The 24708-nt window shown below is 35.5% G+C and overlaps 1 protein-coding gene across 1 annotated transcript; it reads left to right on the plus strand.

Annotated features, from left to right (window-relative positions):
- Window positions 1–8426: 8426 nt before the first annotated feature.
- On the plus strand, window positions 8427–9837 carry LOC111904899 (expansin-B15). The gene is made up of 4 exons (XM_023900608.2): window positions 8427–8633; window positions 9062–9174; window positions 9243–9433; window positions 9510–9837. Exons 1-4 carry the CDS (start codon window positions 8468–8470, stop codon window positions 9835–9837), a joined length of 798 nt encoding a protein of 265 aa, XP_023756376.1. The 5' UTR covers window positions 8427–8467.
- Window positions 9838–24708: the final 14871 nt, after the last annotated feature.

A 24708-nucleotide genomic window follows, 5' to 3' on the forward strand; every position in this document is an offset into this window, starting at 1 on the left:
ATTAGTAATATATAAATAAGTTTTCTCACAAACAATCACGTGTTTTAAGATATTTTTAATTAAAATATGGAGAGTTGAAAAAAGAGTGTTTTGCCATATCATGGTTATTATTATGCAGATTATGTTTGGGATAATAAATATTCTTTCATAATTAGCTTAATGTTATTAATAATTTTTTGTTTTAGGCCTTGAAGACATCAAACATGTTATAATGAGTTTTTATATCAACTTCGTATAAATATAACTATTTCAAAGTTAATAATAACGATATGATTATTTTAATAATGTGTATGTATGTATATGTCTGTGTGTATGTATGTATGTATATATATATATATATATATATATATATATATATATATATATATGTATATATATATATATATATATATATATATATATAATATGTGTCTTCTATATATTTTTGTATGATTTATCAGTGTTTAATAAGGTTTTTTTAGTTAAAAATGTTATTGTAGACATTGTAGTGTTTTTATGTTATTAAAAGTTGTAGTATTTATGTTTTTCATATATTTGTTATTCATAAAATACATAAATTAGCATTAACAACATTAAACTATATAAATATTTTCAAAATATTATGTCAAAGTTAATGTCAATAACATAACCATTTTAAACATATATTTTTCAATATTTAAAACTATATTTTTAACCTACGCTGCGCAGTGCGCGGGAATTCGTCTAATAATTATTATAAATTGGTTAATAATGTTAAATTTATGCAAAAACTAAATTCTAATAATAAATTAACTAAACTACAATATTAAAATATCATATTTTGTTTCTAATTATAAAATTATGTTTTTAACTTTTTAACATATTATAGTTAACTTATTACTTTAGATATGTTATCCTATGTGAACAATTATCATTTTAAAGTCACAACTTTGTATAATTTATTATTTTATGCAAAATAGTTAAATTATAAATTTCAATATAATGTTAAACGGTTAACTTAAATACACATTTCAGTTAAACTTGAAAAAAAATCTAGAGACTATTTTATAAACAATTAAAAGTTATAAACTATAATGTTCCACCTAACTTGTAATCCGAAATTAAAAAAAAAAAAAAAAAAAAAAAAAAAAAAAAAAAAAAAAAAAATCCACGAAACTATTTTTAGTAATTATTAAGATTGTTCAAATAAGTAGCTTAAATAACTTATAACAAGAGTAGTTCAAAGTAATATTATATAAAACAATATAATGTTATCTTTAAAAAAAAAACAATGTTTGTTGTTTTAAAGAATTACAATAAAAAAAACTAACAATATTCATCAAATAAATTTTAAAAAAAGTTAAATTTCTGAAAACCCAAATTAAAATAATTAAGAGTTTTCAAATACGTTATTTTATATAACTTTCAATAAAAATAGTTAAAAGTAACATTACAATTATAGAAATTATAATATTAAGCAAATAAACTTTTTAAAATTAATAAATCATAACAACTATAACTATCATTAAACTATATATTATATTTAATTTTATTCATCAATAACTCGTAAGTAGAGACCATTTAGACAACAGATATTATAGAATTTAAAAAAAATATTTACATGTATTATCATATAATTCAAAACTAACACTGTTTATATCAACTTATTATAAAATTTATTATATAAGAGCTAACAACATCATTGATATATTTAAAAAACATATATTTGTAAATATTTTAAATATATTATTGTATTCTGCACAACACAGAGGTACGCGTCTAGTATCTACTATAAAAGATGTTAGAAAACTTCAACTATATTCATTTAATACTTACGACTTTTCAACTTATCATCTAATTACCACATATTAAAAGGGTTTGTATAAGTATATTAACTATTATTGTAATAGTAAAACTCTTTAACTTTCAAGTACATATCAACAAGGTTTGTATGTGTATATATATATATGTATGTTCATACGTATGTATGTATGTGTGTTTATATATATATATATATATATATATATATATATATATATATATATATATATATATATATATATATATATATATATATATATATATATATATATATATATAATATGGGGAAAATAAGTTACAAAGACAGAAAATTCTATTTCATGGTATTAAAATATAAGCAATAATATGATTGTTTGATAGACATTTTTTTTCAAATAGATTATTATTATTATTATGTATTTCGTTCTACTTTTTTCTTCATGTTAATTTTTTTTTAGTTTTTTACATATTGTTTTCTATTGTTAGAATTTTTGTTATTGTTTTTTATTTTAATATTGTTCCTTAATTTTTTAATATCTAATTGAAACTTATTATTCGTAGTTGTTTTATTATAAAGAATTATTTTTTTGTCATTTTACTAATGTTTCTTAATTTTCTAATTTCCATTTGAAATTTATTTTTTATTGTTGTTTTTTCATTTGTCAACAAAATTAATATCCAAAATAATAAAAATGTTTGTCCATGTTTAATATCTCATCAATCCCATATTAATAAAAATGTTTGTCTATGTTTAATATCTCTGACATTAAAATCTCATCTGTCTCGTATTAATAGTCTATGTTTTTTTTTTTTTTTTTTTGGTTTTGTCCCGAAATAATAGTCTATTTCTAAAAATAAATATCCACATTGGGGGCATTGAGAGGCAAAGTGGGCAGCTGCAGAGGACCCATTTTTTATTATATATTATATATAAATTTTTATTTAAAATAATAACGATACAAACCATTTTTTTTATTCATTAGGGGCCTTTGAAGATATTTAAATCCTCAGGACCGGTTCTGAATATCCTTTTACCAAAATACCTATTATTATTAGTTAACCTACCATGAAATTTAATGCGACAAAATGATGGAATTAAATGCAACAAAATAATATAAGTGTCGCTTCATTTAATAAAGTTAATGTTAAATACAATTTTCTTAATCTAAGCGTTTTTTTTTTCTGTGGACAATAATTTTTGGATGAAGGGAGTCGTATAAAAAATAACTAAATATTAGTAACAAACTACTGAGAAAATGATTTGTATAAAAAATCTATTATTTATTCTATATTAATAACAATGATATAAATATTTTTATAATTATATATTAATCAATAATATTATTATATTATTGTAATAATCGGAATATATTTTTCATAACTTTAATAAAAATACTTCTATTTTATTTTTGCACAACGCCTAGTATTAAATTAGCATCATTAATCATCAATGACTCTAAACCGCCAAGCGTCACCCATAAATTCGTCTTAGTTCTCCTTATATTAATAAAAAAGTAGTTTTTTTTGCCATGTGTTACTATATTAAGCATCCTAATTAATGTCATGATACTTGTCAACCTATTGATTTTCTATTTCAAATTTCAAATTTTAAATATCTCATTTTAATTATATCAAATTAATAAAATTAGAATAAAAAATAAAAAAAAAAATTAATACAGATTATAAGGTTATATAATTTTACGTATGTATTTATATCAACAATTATAATTTTATATATTTAAAAAATATCTATTAAGTAATAATTTACTTAAAATAATTTATTTAAAATAATTAATTAATAATTTTGAATTTATACAATGAAAGTTTAATTAATTTTGTAACCGTTTTACCCATCTCCATATACTAATAAAAGACTAGTTTTTTTTGCTATAGGTCACCATATTAAGTCTCCTAATTAATATTATGTCACTTTTCAACCTATTGATTTTCCATTTCAAATTTTAAATTTTCAAAATTTCACTTTAATTACATTAATTAAATAAAATTAGAATAAAAAAGAAAATAAAATTAATATAGATGAAAAGGTAATACAATTTCACGTATTTATTTAAATCAACGATGATAATTTTATATAATTAAAGAATATCTCTTAATTAATAATTACTTAAAATAATTAATTAATAATTTTGAGTTTTTACTATAAAAATTTAATTAATTTTGTAACTGTTATTATCATTGGTTATAAACTAGTATTATATATATATATATATATATATATATATATATATATATATATATATATATATATATATATATATAAGGGAAATCTGCGAAAAAATCCCAATATTTTTGGTCAGTTTACGATTTAGTCCCAAATTAAATTTTGTTTACAAAAAAGGACAGATTACTGGCTAAAACTTCGGATTAACCCTTTGTGGCCCGTTTCACAGATTTAGCCGGCATCTCGTCTTTTTTCGTTAATTAATCCAAATTTTAGGGCTTTTTCATTAATTAATCAAAATTGTAGGGCTTTTTCATTATTTATTACCAATAAACCAAAATATTTAGACTTTCTGAAGATTAGCTTTAAACTAATATATATTATATGATCTAATTTAATATGTACTATTCCATGTCTTCTTTCATATGCTCTTCTAGGCTGACCTTGTGTTTTTATCGGTGTCGTCAAACCTAACAACAAAAATCTCACTCACAAGCCTCATTAACTCCATCGATTTTCCAAAATTATCCATTCACAACTCTATGATCATCTTTCAATCTCCAAATAAAGAACAGAGAAAATCCTTGTTGATTACGTGGATGTCCATATTGTTGGATTAGTGTCTAAGTCCATGACTATTTTGGTATGTACTTGACCCGATGGTGCATGGTCCTTTTGGGTTGCCTTCACCAAAGCAACTTGATAGGATGAATTATGGAGAGAAAGGATTAAATATGATTTATTAATATATTATGGGAATAATATATTAAATGAGAAATCATATTGTTTAATTAATATTAGTCAATAATTAATTGGTAATTCGTTTTGTGACTAAAAGAGATTAATTAAACTTAAGGGACTGGAATTGTAATTATAAGATAATTGTAATTTGGGCTATGGATTGCCTTAATTATGGAGTGGACGAATTCTATGGGGAAACCCATAAGGAAATCGTCCAAGGCCCTAATTAAAGGAGTCTATGGGTTGCTTAGGGCTTAAGCATCCAAATTAGGGTTTACTTGTTAGATAACCCTAATAGCCTCACTATATATAAGACCCTTATGACCCAAAAACGTGTGAAAGCTTTATTCTAGGGTTAGAACACGTTTTGGGCAGCCTCCATCCTCTCTCCTCTTCATCCTCTTGCTTATGGTGTTTGTGAACTATTAGAGGAGTGACAATTGTGACTCTAAGCTTTCTAAAGTCAATACAAGGAGATTTGGGATTGTTATTGCTACATAACAATCAAGGTAACATCTTAAACCTATTCTCATGTTAATATGATTACTTGAATGCTAGAATTAGGGTTTATAGTCTTGGATAACTTGCATGTACAATAGAGAAACCTAGATCCAAGCATTAGGGTTTGTATGAGCACATAGGATGTCTTTTGACCAAAACCCATCACCTATTACCTAAACATGACTTAAATTGTGGTTCCAACACTTGGATGTTCCTATTACCTAACCATGACTTGAATCCTATTTCGAACCCATACACTATTCGCATTGTCCATAGTGTTGTTCACAAGAAAATACGAATCCCACATGGTTTAACCATAGATACCTTGGCTCAAGTTTTACATGACCCTTGTTTCCTTACAATAGGGCTTGAAAACCATGAAGAATGAACCATTAAGCTAAAAAAGCTCAACATAGGTAAAAAAAAAATCAACTCGATATTATGTACTGAAAACCATGAAGAATGTTAACTCTAATTGTAAAAAAAATGTCAACAAGCTATCCATCATAAACTATTAAAATATTAATTTGGTATACCTACGAGCTACGGTTCCAACACTCGGATGTTCCTATTACCTAACCATGAATTGAACCTTATTTCGAACCCATACACTAATGGCATTGTCCATAGTTTTGTTAACAACAAAATACGAATCCCACATGGTTTAACCACTGATACCTTGGCTTAAGTCTTACTTGACCCGTGTTTCCTTACAATAGGTGTAACATCCCGACTCCCAGGTATAATATTTAATTAACTTATATTCTTGTTGTCTTATCAACTTGACGAGTTGGAGGCCCTAACTCGCCGAGTAGAGAGTGTTAATGGTCGCGTAATTTATAGAGTCTACTCGACGAGTTGGAGGACCCCAACTCTACGAGTAGGAGCTGAGTGTGAAAACCCTAATTTTCAAGGTTTGTGTCCTATTTAAAGGACCTTAAACCTTCATTTCCGCCTCCCTTATCATCTTAACACTCTGAAAGAAACCATAATTGAGCTATATGCTTGTAGGAGAGAAAGAGGGGCTAATATTGCATATTGTAGTGCATTTTTTGGAAGAAGATTGAGGAGAAAATGGTTTGGGACGAGAAGGAGCTCTTGGATCCATCAATAAGATTGTGTTCTGATCTTTATCAAAAACTTCATCATTTATTGGTTTTTGTCTTGCTAAAAAGTAATGCATTCTGGAAGCCCAAATAGACTAAAATATAATAATGACAATTGTTGTGATGTTACGTTTAAGTCATAATGACAATTGGTGTGATATTACAATAATTGTCATTATTTCGTTTTAGTCTATTTGGGGCTTCCAAAATGCTTTACTTTTTGACAAAAAAAACCAATAAATGATGAACCATGTGGGATTCATCTTATGTTGGGGCTTCTACAGTGTTGTACGGAAACAAGGGTCAAGTAAGACTTGAGTCAGTGTCAGTGGTTGAACATGTGAGATTCGTCTTCTATTGTTAACAAAACTATGGACAATGCCATTAGTGTATGGGTTCAAATCATGGTTAGGTAATAGGAACATCCACGTGTTGGAACCACGGTTTAAGTCATGGTTAGGTAATAGGGACATCCACGTAATAAATAAGGATTTTCTCTGTTCTCTATTTGGAGATTGAAAGATGATCATAGAGTTGTGAATGGATAATTTTGTAAAATTGATGGAGTTACGAGGCTTGTGAGTGAGATTTTTTTTTGTTGGGTTTGACGACACCGATAAAAACACACAGTCAGCCTAGAAGAGCATACGAAAGAAGACATGAAATAGTACATATTAAATTAGATCATATAATATATACTAGTTTAAAGGTAATCTTCAGAAAATTTCAAATATTTTGGTTTATTGGTAATAAATAATAAAAAAGCCCTAAATTTTGGATTAATTAACGAAAAAAGACGAGATACCGACTAAATCTGTGAAACCGGCCACGAAGGATTAATCCGAAGTTTTAGCCGGTAATCTGTCCTTTTTTGTAAACAAAATTTAAATTGGGACTAAATCGTAAATTGACCTAAAATATTGAGAATTTTTCGTAGATTTCCCTATATATAATAGTCATCAAGTTTAAATTGTTTAGATTGACTCATATATATAGTTGAGACCCGTTGTTTCGTCTTGTACTCTTGTGCAATCTTTCATCCTTAATGTTGGCTTGCACCTAATGTGGGTGTTTTGATAGGGAAAAAATAAAGTGTTTATTGTTATTATTTATTCCCACCACAATAAGTTAAGTTTAAGTGTTTCGATAGAAATCCTTAAAAATCAGTTTTTTATGGTTGGAATAAGCTAAGTAAACTGATTTTAATAAACATATCCTCTTGCTTATTGCTTATTGCTTATTCCCACTGCAAATAAGCTAATAAGTTATAATCTAATTTATTCAAACACCCTTTATTAGATATTTTATATTTGATATTAGTATCATAAAAAACATGACTGATCACTCAGACGATTTGTTGTCTAATTTTTTTATTTATTTGTATGATGTGCATTCCATATAAATCGTGAAGATGGATCACCTTAGGGTTTGGGGATAGTTATCGAGACATTAGAGTGCCTCTTTTAAATACTCGTGAGACTTTAGAAAACATTTTAATTATCTAATAAATGTGTAAATGAAAAACAGATTGCTAAATTTTGTAGCTTACGTGTATTAATGGATCGTGACATATGGGGACGAAAAGATGGTATACCGGCATGTTTCAAATTACAGTAGCATTTCCAAACGAAGGCCGTCACAATAACCCTCTCTAGTTTAATTTATTTGACTTTTTTAGTATAGAAGAATATTTTATAATTAGCACCATTTTGCAAATAAATTTTTTAAAAATCTTCTAGTTTGTTTCAAATTACAGTAGCGGAATAACAACTGGCTCCTAAAATTTTCTTAATCTCCTTTATTGTAGATGATTTGACCTACATCAGCGCCAAAAATATATGGAATTCGATAAAGTCAATTTGATTGAGGTTTAATTAACTGGTGTCCACAAAATGATCCTATTTATATGCTATTGACTAATTAAATCTTCACATGAAGATTTGATTATATCCACAAGCCACATACTTGGCATACATATACAAGGACAAAGAGAACATTAACTTCAGTGACTTGCATGGAAAGTTCGTTGTCTGTAGAAAACAACTTGAGTGATAGTCTCTTTGATTATCCCTAGTGATTTGATTTTTATTGTTTTGGTTCGTTTCTATAGTATTAGTGGAGTGGTAATCATTTGAAGCATTATCGATCCAGAACTGTTTTAGGGTTATACAAGCAATAAATGGCCTTAAATCTTCTAAAATCTTGGTTGTTCTTGGTTTTGATGTATTTGCTTATAAACTACTCTACGTGTTCTAACCACACGCTCCTTGCTAAAAGAAGCAATCCAAGCCACTTCGCACCCGCTGTAGCAACATGGTATGGAGATCGAGATGGCGCTGGAAGTGGTAATGCATGACAATATAAATTTGTTTATGTAATGAGTTCATTATACATTCATGCATATTTACACACATATCCACTTATTGATAAGCACATACACTTACATTAAAACACACACACAAACAAAACCTTATATCAATATACATACACGTTTAGGCACAGCTACATAGGTACCACTATTGGTCCAAACATATTTTGAGTCGACATATAAAAAAGGTGGCCCCTCAAAAAAGAAAATGTTATTGATAATTTTTTTTAATTACATGATTTAAATCACATAAGGTATCTTGTTATTTGTACATGTTTATTATTAGAGGAGTATGTGATTTATTTCTTGTTATTTGTACATGTTTATGTTTGTCATTTCACCAAAATACCATTTCTTTTACTTCAATTGAGACTTTACAACTTCGGTACTATCTTGATTACACAGGAGGAGCTTGTGGGTGGGCTAATGATGTTAAATCAGCTCCATTCTCAGCCATGATAGCAGCAGGAAATGCGAAATTGTTTTTGAAAGGAAAAGGGTGTGGGACTTGTTATCAGGTACTGAAGCTAGAGTTAAAATTTACAATCGACTAATTACATATATGTAATCACGATTAATATGTCAGGTTTTATGCACTCGAAAGCCATATTGCTCAAAAAATCCTATTACTGTGACCATAACCGATGAGTGCCCTGGCGCATGTAACAACGTGCCCTTCCATTTTGATCTAAGTGGAACCGCTTTTGGTGCAATGTCAAGTCCAGGGCAAGCTGATAAACTACGTAATCTTGGTGTTGTTAACATTCAATATCGAAGGTGCATGGAATAAGCAAACTTTTAATCTAATGTTTTATGACATGTGTCTTACATTTCAATTTGGCTATATATCCAGGGTGAAATGCAACTATGGTAGAACAAAAATTGCCTTCAAGATAGATCCAATGGTGAACCCTTACTGGTTCGCAATGGCAGTAGAGTTTTGTGATGGAGATGGTGGTCTTGATGCAGTCGAAATAGGACTAAATGGTTCAAAAGAATTCAGAAGCATGGAGAACACATGGGGCGCTGTTTGGGCACTGAATATTGACCCATCTTTTCGTGGTCCATTTTCATTTAGGCTCACATCTCGAAGGAATGAAGCAGTCCTTGCGTTAAATGCAGTTCCACATGGTTTTAAACCCGGAAAAACTTATTATTCGCATGTCAATTTTGGATTCTAGTAATGAACCAGAGCTGTGTTATGTATCATTGAGTTCTACTTGCTTTCATTAGGAAAAATTAGACTCCCTGCTGGGTAAGGTTTGTTTTGTGTCTTTTATGCGTTTATTATCTGCCAAGAATAGTTAGGACGGTTGGTCTTACAAATGGTTCATTAATCAAGAAATGAATCATGATTTTGCCAAAACAATTGTCTTTAGAAAAGGACTGTTGGGTAAGGTTTGTTCGTTGCAAAATGGCCATTGTACTTTCGTATTAGATGCAAAAATTGCATTGCAAACTAAAACATAAAGTGACCTAAATCACTTACTTTTGACATGAACAACAAAAAATATAGGTTTAGGGGGCTACATAAGCCACTCCCGAGGCTTTAACGGCGATATATTGTCGCTAATGGGTTGCTGTTGTTTCCATGTCACTAAAGACTTTAAAAAAATTACAGCAACTATTATTATAGTATATATATAAAAATTGATGTTTAAAATCTACAAAAACAGTATTTAAATTGCAGAAATGCAAAATCCACAATATCATATATATATATATATATATATATATATATATATATATATATATATATATATATATATATATATATAACTCTTCATACAAAATCTACTATAATAAATGAATAAATGAAGGTTTTTTTGCCACATGTCCTCTTCTCATTCATTTAAACATATGGCATTTTCTAGAATTTTTAAATTTTCTATTTTCCACTTGTCATTTTATTGTATTTTTCATTTTATTAAATTAAAGTTTCACATTTAATATATATAAAATAATATATATGTAAGGTATTTATTAGAAAGGGTTTATATATGTAATGTATTCAATACATTAAAACCCCATTAATTTTAATAATTCAAAAAATTTCTCATTTTTCTTATAAATTCAAAATTTTCAAATTGTTAAAATTTTAAATTTAATTTTTTTTAAATAAACCCATGTAATACATGGATCTCACACCTAGTTCGTAATATATTGAAGTATTTTTGTTAGACAAACATAAAACAATAACAAGACACAAAATTACACATAAACTAGTTGTTATCGTAATCTTCGCCAACTTCGGGCTCCTCATTCTCATCATCATTACCCTAGTATCATCTTGTTTCGGCACCCCTTAAAACCAGTTTTCAACTTTTTTGCTATATTACTGGTTTTTAATAATAGCATCGACGAAATCCTTTGGCTACAAAACAAATATGTACTTTAATTTAAATTTCAACATAAACCAAAATTACAAACTAACTAGAAGGATACCCATATGCGAAGTTGTTAATTGATTTAGTGAGTTGGAAATGTGTATACTTTATATATATATTTATGGAATTGTACACTTAAAGTCTGATACCAAAATAAAAAATATATAAAAAATAAAAAAGAAGAATTTGAAATTAAAGTAAGATGCTATATTAAACAAGTATATTTCGCATTTATCTGGATGACTTACAAAAGGGCATTTGGCGTAGCGGTAAGGAGTGAATTTCTCAAATGAGAGGTCATGGGTTCAAGTTTCACTAGGAGACATATGTGGGGTTTAGGATTAGATTAGGACTATGATAGTCTGTCGTTTCAAACAAAATCTGGCTGAGTTGTTCCAATTGGAATAAGTCCAATTGTATAGATTCCCTTAGATTCCAGGTTATATCTCTTGTAAAATATAAGCAACGCCAAACCCCTCATTTTACGTTTCTTAGGGAGGACGGTATCATAAGTGAAACTTTTATTAGATAAGCAGGTTCACTAACCCCATAATTCAATTGCCATTAACCTTTTTTTTTTGGTTTTCATACTCTGTACACACAAACAAACTATATATATATATATATATATATATATATATATATATATATATATATATATATATATATATATATATATATATATATATATATATATGGAAAAGGGAATATACATTACAGCCCCACCTAAGCTTAGGTATTAAACCTCTTGAAAATACATTGTTTTACTATATAAAGATTACGGTTAATGGATTCACGATTAATACTTCAAGATGTAAATTCAAGATCGACACAATAGGGTTTAGAGTTTAGGGTTTAGGATTTAGGGTTTAGGGTCTAGGTTTAGGGTTTAGGGTTTAGGGTTTAGGTTTAGGGTTTAGGGTTTAGGGTTTAGGGTTTACTAATGTTCACTTGAGTGAAGTAATAAACGATAATGGAGGAAAGAAAACGGAGTTGGTAAAACGATAATGAAAAAAAGAAATGTTATGGAGGATGATATATTTACCAAGTGAAACCAAACCGGGTATATTTAACAAGTTAAAATGACATGTTTTAGAGGTTCATAACAACCATTGTTAAGAAAAATTATTCCACATTGACCAAATCTTTTGCACTGGTCTCAAGAAAAGGGATCTCAAGCTCATCAACAAATGCATGCAAATACATGACTTAATTAATCCATTAAGCTTTATATATGGGTGTCCCTTCTTATTTAATATAGTTGAAATTTCTTATTGCAATCAAAAATTTATAAAAGTAGGAGATAATACCTTGGATGTATGTGTATCAATGACCTTGTTGTCAAGAAAACTATACTTGTTTCCTACAAGAAGCTTGCAGATTCGTTTGTATATCTATCAATTTCACTTAACCATTACTTCAAATTCTCGAAGCTTTGCATATCAATGACGTCATACATAATATGTATCAATTGTTTTGAAAGATGCAAGCAAATGGGAATTATAATAATTACCCAATCATGACTGGTAAAACAAATATTACTTCCAAGTCAAACACTATAATGCTACCTATAATCAAAATTCATCACATTCTTTTTTAGCTCAATAATATCAAATTTTATAATTTGAGACAAAAAAAAATTAATGGTTTATCATCTCAGTTCTCCCCATAGCTTTCTTTCTGTATAAATGCATTGAGGATGGTGATATACTTTTATTAAATTTACAAATATAAGATGATTGTTGGATGGGGTGCATAATATCTTAATTTTGGATTTTTAAGGCATGTGGCATTTATGGTTTACAGAGGATCTCAACATGTTACCAAGTAGACCAAGAACAAAAAAATCAATCAGGAACTTCAATTGAAGTGACAAGATATCCAATTTTTAACAGTGAACAATGTAATCTATACAAATGACAATGAATGTAATCATGGAGTTTTCTTCATAATTTTTTAATAAATCATACAAAGTAATTATTATGATTATACCATGTTTTTTACTGTAGGAACAACTGGTTATAGTATGAAATCGCTCCTGACCAATACTATCCTACTATTAAGAGAAAGATTTTATGAAAAAAAGCAATATATGTAATATTCATCTATTTAATATAGTGATAATTTCAACGAAAGTGACTTTCTCATTAATAATTTTTTGAAATAAACTACATTTAAAGTCCAAGAGTATGTGCAAGAAACAATACTAACAATCTGCAGCTTCACGTCTTCCCATCCAACTCCACAATCCTAATTTTCTAAAACACGACTTTGTAATTTCAGTAAACCCCAAATAAAAGAATTGTTGATCATAGTGTGATAATGTAAATACAAACACATATCTTGTGGAACAAAATCATTAGAATCAACAAATCACTTGTGGTGGGTATGCATTCCATTAAGCAAAAGCTTTATGAAAAGAATACTATCTCCAGAATTCAACCCAATGAGCAAATTGTGTCCGTCTTTAGCATCTAGATCAAAAATATGGGAAATGGGATTTGAAGTACTAAACTATATAGACTTTATAGACTAATATCGATAGACAACATATACATAACTTATTTACTTGTGTCATTGCATTTTGATAAATTTGTGATCAGGGTACCATCAGTCGATGATAGTATTCATAGATGATATTCTGGTCTACTCCAATACCAAGGAGCAGCACGATGAATACTTGTGAGAGGTGTTGGAGACCCTAAGGAGAGAGAGGTTGTATGCCCAATTCTCCAAATGTGAGTTCTGATAGTGCGAGATGCAGTTTTTGGGGCACATCTCAACCAGAAGGGTATATTGGTTGACCCGGCCAAGATCGAGGTCGTGATGCGATAGGAGGTTCCAAGGACCCCATCTGAGATTCAGAGATTCCTAGGTCTCGTGGGGTATTATCGAAGATTTATCCATGATTTCTCCAAGATTGCAGTGTCGTTGACCTGCTTGACGAAGAAGAATGTTACTTTTCGGTAGGGCCCAATCAACAATCAAAATCAAGACGCTGAGACACAACTTGTACGAGGCCTCGATCCTCGTGCTTCTCGAGGGTATGGATAATTTTTTGGGTTTATTGTGATGCTTCTATATCGGGTCTGGGAGCTGTTCTTATGTTGAGGGGTCATGTGATTTCTTACGCTTCGAGGTAGCTGAAGTCTCATGAAGAGAATTACGCTACAAATGATTTGGAGTTGGGAGCTATGTTTTTTGCCTTCAAGATTTTGAGGCACTACCTGTATGGGGTTAGGTGTACTATCTACACTGACCATAAGAGTTTGAGGTACTTGATGGATCAGCCGAATTTGAATATGCGGCAGCAGAAATGGTTGGATGTGGTAAAGGATTATGATTGTGAGATCCTATACCACCCTAGGAAGGCCAATGCGGTGGCCAATGCCTTGATCTACATGGCAGTGAGCACACCTATTTATCATGTATGTATGAGGATGGTGATCCTTTCTCCTTTGTTGGATTTAATCAAGAAGGCGCTCGCGCGTGGGGAGTGGTTGAAAAAGGATAATTGGAAGGCGGAGCGAATCAAGGGGTAGATCCCTTTCTTTTTTAGAGACATTCCGAGATTGTTGACTTAATGTGGTAGAGTTGGGGTTCCAACTACTGGTGGGGTGAGATATACCGTTCTAGAAGAGGCTCATAAGCCAAATTTTTGATCCATCCAGGGGTCATGAAGATGTATTGGGATCTGAAGTTGAGTTATTGGTGGCCCTGTATGAAGAAGGAAATAGCATGGTTTGTAAAGCGGTGTTTGACTTACACGAAAGTCAAGTCCGAACATCAGATACCCCTCGGGAATATGCAGCCATTACCCATTCCCATGTGGAAGTAAGAAAATATCACCATGGATTTTATCACGAAGCTACCAAGGACGTCGCATTGAGTTTATTCTATATGGGTCCTTGTGGAGAGATTAACCAAGAACACGCACTTCATACCTATTGGCGAGAGTATATAGACTGAGACATTAGCCGTCATTTACATTCGGGAGGTGATGGTCTGCCATGGGGTGCCAGTTTCAGTGGTTTTAGACCGAGAAGTACGTTTCACATCAATGTTTTGGAGGAAGTTTCACGATGAGGTGGGTACTCAGCTGCACTTCAGTACAAAATACCACCCCCGGACTGATGGACAAAGCGAGTGTACGTTTCAGACACTTGAGGATTTGCTCTAGGCGTACGTGTTAGATTTTGGAAGGAGTTGGGAAACATACCTTCCACTAGCCGAGTTCTCCTACAATAACAGTTATCATGTTAATATTGACTAACCACCTTTTGATATATTATATGGGATGAGGTGCATGACCCTGGTTTGCTGAGGCAAGGTCAGGCATCGGGTCATGGGGAGTATTGAGATGGTACTCAAGAAAACTGAGTTGATTCAGCAGGTGCGCGACAAGTTACGAGTCGTGCAAATATGGCAGAAGAGTTATGCAGACCGATGACATTCAGACCTCGAGTTTGGAAAGGTATCATCCGATTTCAGAAGCGGGGCAAGTTGGGCCCTCGATTTATCGGTCCCTTCAAGATTATAGCTCAGGTGGAGAAGGTTGCATACCGGTAGGATTTTCCTAATAAGGCTAGTCAAATCCACAACACCTTCCACGTTTCTCATCTTCGGAAGTGTGTGGCTGGTGATTCCACGGTTATCCATTTGTATGATATTCAGGCTGATGATCGCCTGCATTATGTGGAGATACCAGTGGTGGTCTTGGATAGGAAGGCGAAGGCATTACACAACAAAGTGGTGTCTTTGGTGAAGGTCCAGTAGCAGCATCGGAAGGCTTCCAAATGGACGTAGTGCCCGAGGTTGAGATGCGAGAGCACTACCCTGATTTATTCACGGCAACAGACTTCGACGACGAAGTCTAGTTCAAGTGGGGGAGAGTTGTAACCTCTTTTTTTCCGGGATTTCCTTATGTCCTTGGTTTGTAATTTGATTGGAATTTGGTCCCTTGTAGTATCTTTTTAGATTAAATGTGTTCCCTCACATACGTTGGGCATACTTCTCGTATGTTGGACGTACATGGCCTAGACCAAAACCCTAATATTTAGGGTTCGTGTATTATTTAAACACCCTTATAGCCCCAAAACCTTTTCTTTCATCAGACTCCACCGCTCATATCGACCCTTGCAAACCCTAATCCATTTTTAGTGTATTTTTAAGCCATGTGTGTGTATTTTGATGATCTTGAAGGAAGAAGAAGGAATAAGAGACCATCTTAGAAGAGTGAAGCGCTTTGGATCCAGAAGCACATCATCATTTTGCACCACTTGGAGGTAAAAAGCTCTAATCTTTATGAGGTTTTTCTTACATCTTTTTTAGCAATGGATTGTGTTCATTTGGTTCCCGTAAGCTTAATGTAATTGAGTATGGGTAACTCTAATTCATTTAAGTCATCCTTTTAGATGTTTTGGAGTGTTTAGATTCATAAAAATGTAATCTTGGTCCTTAGTTTTCCTCCATCCATGGACTGGGATGTCTTAATAAGTTAAGAAATTAGGATTTTTGATATTAAGCACTTAATAGCCATGCAAGATCATAAAGTTGGAAACATTATGATTAAGGACATCATTTGAGGACTAGATATGGGTTTCAGACAGTAAAGCTTAAGAGATTAAGCACTTAATAGAAGGAAAAGGTGGCATGTAATGCTTGGATCTGGTAATAGCTAAATTCCCTAATTTATTGTATTTTTTACTAGGACTCGACGAGCTGGAAGCTCCAATTCGTCGTGTTGAGGGGGTTGTTGGTCGCATACATTTTTGGTCCAACTCGACGAGCCGGGGTGTCCTAACTCGGTGAGTTGGCCGCTATGAAAAAACCCTAATTTTAGGGTTTTTCACCCTATTTAAAGAACTTCAATCTCTTGGTTGCCTCTTTACCAGCCTCCTTGTCCAGAAAACCCTAATTTCGTGTATAATCATCCAAGGTTGAGTGTATGAGCTTGTGGTATGCTTGGAGAGTTGGTTTTTGGTATTCTTTGGAAGTTGTTTGAAGATTGAAGGAGCTTAGTTTGGAAGGAAGGCTTTGGATCCAGAAACTCTCCATTTTTTGCACTTCTTTTGAGTTATAAAGTTAATACCTTGTGTTGTTATCTTCTAGATCTCTTTGTTGGATGTTTTAGCTTTTTTTGGGTGTATGGTTGAGTTGTCCAAAGGTTAAGGGTTCCCGGGGTTATTATGTTAAATCTGACCCTTTCATGACCTCTCTTGGCATAAAGTTGATAGATTTGCTAGGTCCTAAGTCTCATCCATGCATTAAGTCCTTTATTAAGCTATTTTGGTCCCTAAGGTTCCTTTCTTGCATGCATATACGTAAAGTTGGAAACTTTACGTGATGTTCTAGCCTTGGGATGCCATATCTTCGTTTTGGGAGTTTAAGGACTTAATGAGTTAAGCCCCACTCTATTAAGTCAATGATTCAGGTTTGGGTTCACTATTGTGGTTTTTAAGGGTAAAGTTGAAAACTTTACCCTTCTAGACATCATTTGGGAGAAGATCTGAGAATTGAAGCTTCTAACAGCTTAAGGCATTAAACTATTTGATTCCTATCCAACTCGGCGAGTTCATTAGGAGAACTGGGCGAGTTGATGCGAGTTTTCCCGATCTATGTAATTCATGGAGAAACTTGACGAGTTGAAGGACGACTCGGTGAGTTGGGTCAACTTGGACCGTTGACTTTGACCTTTGACTTTAGTCCTTGAACAAGCTTGAATTTTAAGGGGCTTAGGGCATTTGGAGTTGTATTTAAGGAGTTGTTTCTATTTAGCGGTCGAGTAGAGCTGATATTCGAAGCCGAGACCTAGTCAGCTACCGTTCAGTATTAAGGTGAGTTTTCTCACCACACTCATCGGTCAAAGGCACAAATGCCAACCTAATACTAATGATTAAACGTTTGGTATGGGAATATGTAATTGTTAGTGGAATTATATGTGGACTTATGTGCAGACTATGGGGGAGCCCATGGCACTTGGCAAGACCATGGGAGGAGCCCATGGCACGGGGATACAAGACCATGGGGGTAGCGCATGGCATTCCATTGAAGACGATGGACAGAGTCCATGTAAAACTTGTATGTATATGTGTGTGCATGGAATTATGTGATTATATGATTATGTAATTCGGAAACTCACTAAGCTTGTGCTTACAGTTTTTTTGAATGTTTCAGTTACTTCTATTGATAAGGGCAAGGGTCCGGCTCGATGGCGTGGCGTGTATTCTGTAGTGTTTCCACATTTAGCTTTTTGTACTCTAAATTCTAAAATAATAGTGATATGTAATGTGATTTTTGTACTTCATATGGATAATGTTTATGAAATTAAAAGTTTAAAATTTTTCTAAAAAATGGGTTGTTACAATTTAGTATCATAGCCTTGGTTTGAGAGATTCGGGTACACTTTGGGTATGTCAAAACTCAAACTGAGGAAATGGTAATAATTTCTTTTCAAAAAGAAACCAAAGTTAAATTTCTTGCAAACAATTTTGTAAGAAAAAAGGAGAATGCAATGCGCGTAATCGGTCGAGCTCAAGTAAGTATTCCCAATGTTTTAGTCATGCTATAGTATACATGGAAATATGGTTGTATGGATTATTTGCTAAGTGTATACTTTCAAAGTTATACATGTTTAGGATTTCAAATCCCTAGAATTAGGGAATCTGCCTTATTCATGTTCCTTGTTTGGTTGTGGTTTATGGTAGAAGCTTTATTTGGCAGTCTATGTGATTCTCTTTGTGTATAACTTGCATGCATAGGGCAACCTGCTATGATTAATTTGGAATTCTGGTTTAATGAGGGTTGAGAATCCTAGGGCAATCTAGGAGCTGAGTTAGTTTTGTGCTTATGAGTTATGATTGTGTTTGGATGATTTATGGACATCAGGTATGGCCTTGGGGAAGGTACAGGTAGGTGTGGAAGGTAGTATTGGGCATGTACTACTAAAAGCACAGGACCTGTACCCAAAGCAATGACAGGCCTAATAGTTCTTAGAAGTCCGGGGAGGAGGAATCTCTTTAGAATTCCTTATCTTGGTTATTTGTGATATTTCAATTGAGGATGGTGATGATCACACGAGGCTCAAGTTCAGTATGAGAGGTAGCGCGATCTTATCACAACGGAGGTTACTCGTGGCATCCTTGATGCTACCCCGGTGATTTTTGGTACTGTCAAGGAGGGCATCATGGAGATCATGGAGGAGAGGCTCAAGTCCTTCTGATCTGAGATTGTTGCAGGCCAGATTAGGGCTCGAGCTCCCTCGTCCAGGGAGTTCAAGGCGTGTGGAGCGCCTGAGTTTTTCATTGTAACGACCCAAAATACGACCCAAAATAATTTGTTTAAATAATACTAAAGATATCAACCATTTATAATATATCATGAAATCGTACGTCATAAATCCCAAAAAGTTATAATGGATGTGTCATGACAAAAGAACTGTATCGACACAATATGGTATTTGAAATAAACTCCCTGGACAAAAGCCGAAACTGTGGTGTGTGTATTGCCATCATCCCGAGCTCTTCCCTTTGCTTGCGGAAGCACCTGAAACCAAAACTGAAATCGTAAGCATACAGCTTAGTGAGCTCCCCCAAACTACCACATACCATACAATAACATGTAAAGCATAAACTGTGCCTTGCCCACTACATCGGACCGAAGTGCGGAAACTGCATCAGACTGAAGTGCAGAAACTAACCAGGGCCTTGCCCTCTGCATCAGACCGAAGCCCGGAAACTGCATCGGACCGAAGTCCGGAACTAACTGGGACCTTGTCCCCTGCATCAGACCGAAGTCCGGAACTAACTGCATGGGACCGGAGTCCGGGGCTGACTGGGACCTTGTCCCCTGCATCGGACCGAAGTCCAGAACTAACTGAACATAACATAGCATAAACATATCAACTAGCATGCACACAAATACTGCATACTGCGTTGGACCAGGGTCCGGAACACATAACACAAAACATGCTTGAATCACAAAGACATCAGACAATCTAACTACTGCATCAGACCGATGTCCGGAACTACTGCTAACTAAACGGGCCGGCATTGTGGCTGACTGTTGCTCCGGAACTGTCCGGCTACAAATCCCAAAAACACTAGATCAGGTACTTATAAATGCCCTCAAGCTAAAATGATTGTTTTACCCCTGGTCAAAGTCAACTTCCATTTGACCGGACTCGCCAAGTCAGGGCGCAGACTCGCCGAGTCCCTTCATTACTAACTCTGACTTTAACTCACCGTGTCCCTTCCCCACTCATTGATTCACCGTGAACTCACAAATCTAAGAAAGACGGGGGACTCACGACTCGACTCGTCGAGTCCTAATGTGCAGATCTCATACAATCGAGTCAACCTTGCGACTCGCCGAGTCCATTCAGTCCTTTTTCCATACGGACCTGATTTGAGCTATGCAGCGACCCAAATCACAGATCTAAGCTTCTAGGGCATGCTTATCATGTAAAGTTGCAAACTGTACATGCATGCATAGCTTTAAAGATTTCAAATGCCAAATCTAGCCTCTTAATGAGGTTCTAAACTCAAGAGGGACCTCAATCACGACTACAACTGAAACTTTACACTTCTAGAATGCGATGAGGGTCCATATCTGAAGTATAACCCGATAATAAGGATTTATCTCAAAGTATTTGGGGTTTTGGGCTTAAAAGCAACAATTTGGGGACAAACAAGATCTACTAAATCAATAAGCAAGATGGAGACTTTATTACCAGAAAAGATGACCACAATGAGTGTGTTTTGGATCTACTTCCTCTTCCTTGAACTCTTCAACCTTCTCCTTCTTCTACTTGCTCCAAAAGTTCCTTCACAAGGTACCAATCACTCACACACTCTTTAAGGGGGCTAGGGTTCGGTAAAGGATGCTCTGAGGGTGATGGAGGCGAGGTTGGGGGCGTATAAGTGTGTTTAAATAGGGTGTAAACCCTTAAAATCAGGGCTTCATCCAAACAGGCGGACTCACCGAGTCCAGCGTATGGACTCGTTGAGTAGCCAGCTTAAATCGCGTGATCATCCCATCTCTACTCGACGAGTCGTCCTACAGACTCGTCGAGTACCCCTTAAGAAATGAAAATACTTAATTTAAATCACATACCAGAAATGAGGCGTTACAACTCTCCCCCACTTATTTTAGACTTCATCCTCGAAGTTTGTTGCCGCTGTTGCTGAAAATAACTATGGATAATGCTCCCTCATCTCCTCCTCAGACTCCCACGGTCACTCTGAACCCTTTCGGTGCTGCCACTACACCTTCTCTAACTGAACCACCTTGTTCCTCAAGGTCTTTGTCTTTCAATCTAAGATCGCCACTAGTCTCTCGATATAATTCAGGTTGTTATCAACCTGAATATCCTCCAAGGGTACAAATGCTGAATCGTCCACCAAACACTTTCTCAACTGAGAAACATGGAAAGTGTTGTGGATATAGCTAAGCTCTGCCGGAAGATCCAACCGATAAGCAACCCGGCTCACCCGGGCCAAAACCCTAAACCGACCGATGAATCTGGGGCCCAGCTTGCCCCTCTTCTGGAACCTGATAACACCCTTCCAGGGTGATACCTTCAAGAGGACCATATCGCCCACCCGAAACTCCAAGTCTAAAGGCCTCCTGTTGGTGTAACTCTTCTTTCGACTGTGCGTAGTCTGCAGTCTGCTACGAACATGCTGAATCAACTCCGTGGTCTTGAGCACCACCTCGGTACTCCCGGTGACTCGCTGACCGACCTAGCCTTAACAAATCTGGGTCCTGCACTTCCTCCCATAGAACATCTCAAAAGGAGGGAGGTAAATACTAGCATGCTAACAATTGTTATATGAAAATTCCGCTAATGGAAGATACGTATCCCAACTGCCACCGAAATCTAAGACACATGCCTGAAGCATGTCCTCGAGAGTCTGAATATTCCTCTCGCTCTGCCCGTCTGTTTGGGGGTGGAAAGCGGTACTGAAATGAAGACGAGTCCCCATCTCGTCATGAAACTGCTTCCAAAATATAGAAGTAAAACGGACGTCTCGGTCTGACACTACCGAAACAGGTACTCCATTCCGTGCCACTACCTCGCGCACATAGATGTCGGCTAGCTTCTCAGCCGATATGCTCTCCTGGATCGGTATAAAGTGTGCGCTATTGGTCAGCCGATCCACTATGACCCAAATCGAATCCACTCCCTACGTGGTCCTAGGAAGCTTAGTGATAAAATCCATGGGAAAGTCCTCCCATTTCCATATGGGAATGCCTAGCGGATGCATCTTGTCGTGGGGTCTCTGGTGCTTTGCCTTAACCTTCCTGCAGGCCAGGCATCTCTCCACATACCAGGCGACATCCCACTTCATGCAGGGACACCAATAGTCAGGTCGAAGATCTCTGTACATCTTCGTTGCCCCTAGGTGAATGGAATATCGAGACTTATGGGCCTCGTACTCCGCCCTAGTACGGTATCCAAACCCTCCCATGTAGGGTCAACAATCCCCGACTGTCATAATCAAAGGAAGCTACTCGGCCTATGATCCTCTCACACTTCTGCCTCTCCTCCTTGAGGCCCCCGACCTGTGCCTCCCTGATCTGCTCCAACAATGGAGTAATCACTGTCATCCTTAGGCATATATCCCTGATCGGGGCCGCTGCCGCCTTGCGGCTCAAGGCGTCGGCCACGACGTTGGCCTTCCCCGGGTGATAAAGGATCTCACAATCGTAATCCTTCACCACATCTAACCACCGACGCTGCCTCATGTTAAGATTCAGCTGGTCCATGAGGTATCTCAAACTCTTGTGATCTGTGTAGATGGTACAACGGAGCCCATAGAGGTAGTGTCTCCAAATCTTGAGGGCGAACACCACTGCCCCCAACTCCAATTCGCACGTCGGATAGTTAGCCTCGTGAGGCTTCAAGTGTCTAGATGTGTAAGCTATCACACGCCCCCGCTACATCAACACTGCTCCCATACCTGTGATCGAGGCATCACAGTAGACTACGAAATCATCCACTCCCTCCAGCACAGTCAGAGTCGGTGCCTCGCACAATTGGTATCTGAGAGTCTCGAATGCCGCCTACTGATCAGGCCCCCAACGAAACACCACCGACTTCTTTGTTAGTCGGGTGAGTGGAACTGCTATCTTGGACAAATCCTGAATGAATCTCCTGTAGTACCCTGCCAATCCTAGGAAGCTCCGAATCTCAGATGGAGACCTCGGGACCTCCCACTGCATCACGACCTCGATATTGGCCGGATCCACTAGAATACCCTTCTGGTTGACGAGGTGACCAAGGAACTGCACCTCACGCAGCTAGAACTCGCACTTGGAGAACTTCGCAAAAAGTCTCTCCTTCCTCAGTGTCTCTAGGACCTCTCTCAGGTGCTCCTCGTGCTGCTCCTGAGTCTTGGAATAAACCAAGATGTCATTGATGAATACTATCATAGACCGATCCAACATCGGCCTGCATACGCGGTTCATAAGATCCATGAATGCGGCTGGAGCGTTGGTGAGTCCAAACAGCATCACCACAAACTCATAATGACCATAACGGGTCCTAAAAGTTGTCTTCTGAATATCCTTATCCCGGGTGTCCATTACATACCCGACATAATCTGCGCAACCTTGCTGGAAGTAGCGCCTCGCTCTCGTTGCTGAACAAAGAATCGGTCCGCATTGTGGCCTCTCTCCCTGAATCACTAACTCTCCCCCACTGGGAGTGCGAACCCTCACTAGCTGCAACTCGCAATCAATCACCGCCCCACTGGGGCTCAACCAATCCATGCCTACTATGACCTTGTTCCCTTGGAAGGAAATAAGGACCAGGTCTACTAAAAACTGCTCATCGAATAACTATAGCGAGCATGCCTTATGCACTCTCGTGACCCTGGCGGTCCTATCATTGGCTATCTCCACCTCGAGTGGACAATCCAGCTCCCCTAGAGCTCTGCTAAACCTCTTGCTAAGCGCAAGAGAGACAAACGATCGGGTAGCCCCCGAATCAAATAACACTGTAGCCGAAATGCCGTTCACTAAGAACGACCCTATACGTAAACATATAACATTAGAAACAATCAATAATAAATGCAGAGATAAAGGAAAATGCATACTGTCACCACGTCAGGAGTCGCTCGTGCCTCCTCTGCTATCATCTGAAAAGCTCTACTCTTCGCCACTGGCGCCTCGGTCTGGCCCTGACGACCGTCCGTAATCCTCAATGTAGCAGGGGCAGGTACCGACACCTTCCCCGCTGCAGCTAAGCTCGGGCACTAGGACTTTTTATGTCCCCTTTGATTGCAATGGAAGCAAATCAGATCTGATGCTGCGGTGGCAGTGGTAGAAGTTGTATAATCTCTGCTCATATGCCCCGTCCGACTGCACTTGTAGCAGCCGGAACTCCCTGCCTTGCACGCCCCATCGTGCAATCTCCCACATTTTCCACACCGACTGTGGCTCTGTTGGCCTCTGGACCTATGATCCGAAACCTTGGGCTTCTTGCCCGAGCTTCCTCTACCTAAAGCCACCTTCGACTTCCTCTTCTTCTCCATCTCAAGATCAATCTCTATCTCTCGAGCCCTCTCAATCATATCATCCAGCGTCTTACAGTTGGATCAGCTCACAAACTAGCAGATATCACTACGCAGCATGTCATGATAACGGGCCTTCTTCATTTCC

The sequence above is a fragment of the Lactuca sativa genome, chromosome 7, assembly GCF_002870075.4.
Source record: "Lactuca sativa cultivar Salinas chromosome 7, Lsat_Salinas_v11, whole genome shotgun sequence".
Taxonomy (NCBI): Eukaryota; Viridiplantae; Streptophyta; class Magnoliopsida; order Asterales; family Asteraceae; genus Lactuca; species Lactuca sativa.

Coding starts and splice junctions, on each gene's coding strand:
- LOC111904899 (XM_023900608.2), top strand. CDS start 8,468: ATGGCCTTAAATCTTCTAAAATCTTGGTTGTTCTTGGTTTTGATGTAT. Junction 9,175..9,242: donor GGTGTGGGACTTGTTATCAG/GTACTGAAGCTA, acceptor TTAATATGTCAG/GTTTTATGCACTCGAAAGCC. Junction 9,434..9,509: donor GTTAACATTCAATATCGAAG/GTGCATGGAATA, acceptor CTATATATCCAG/GGTGAAATGCAACTATGGTA.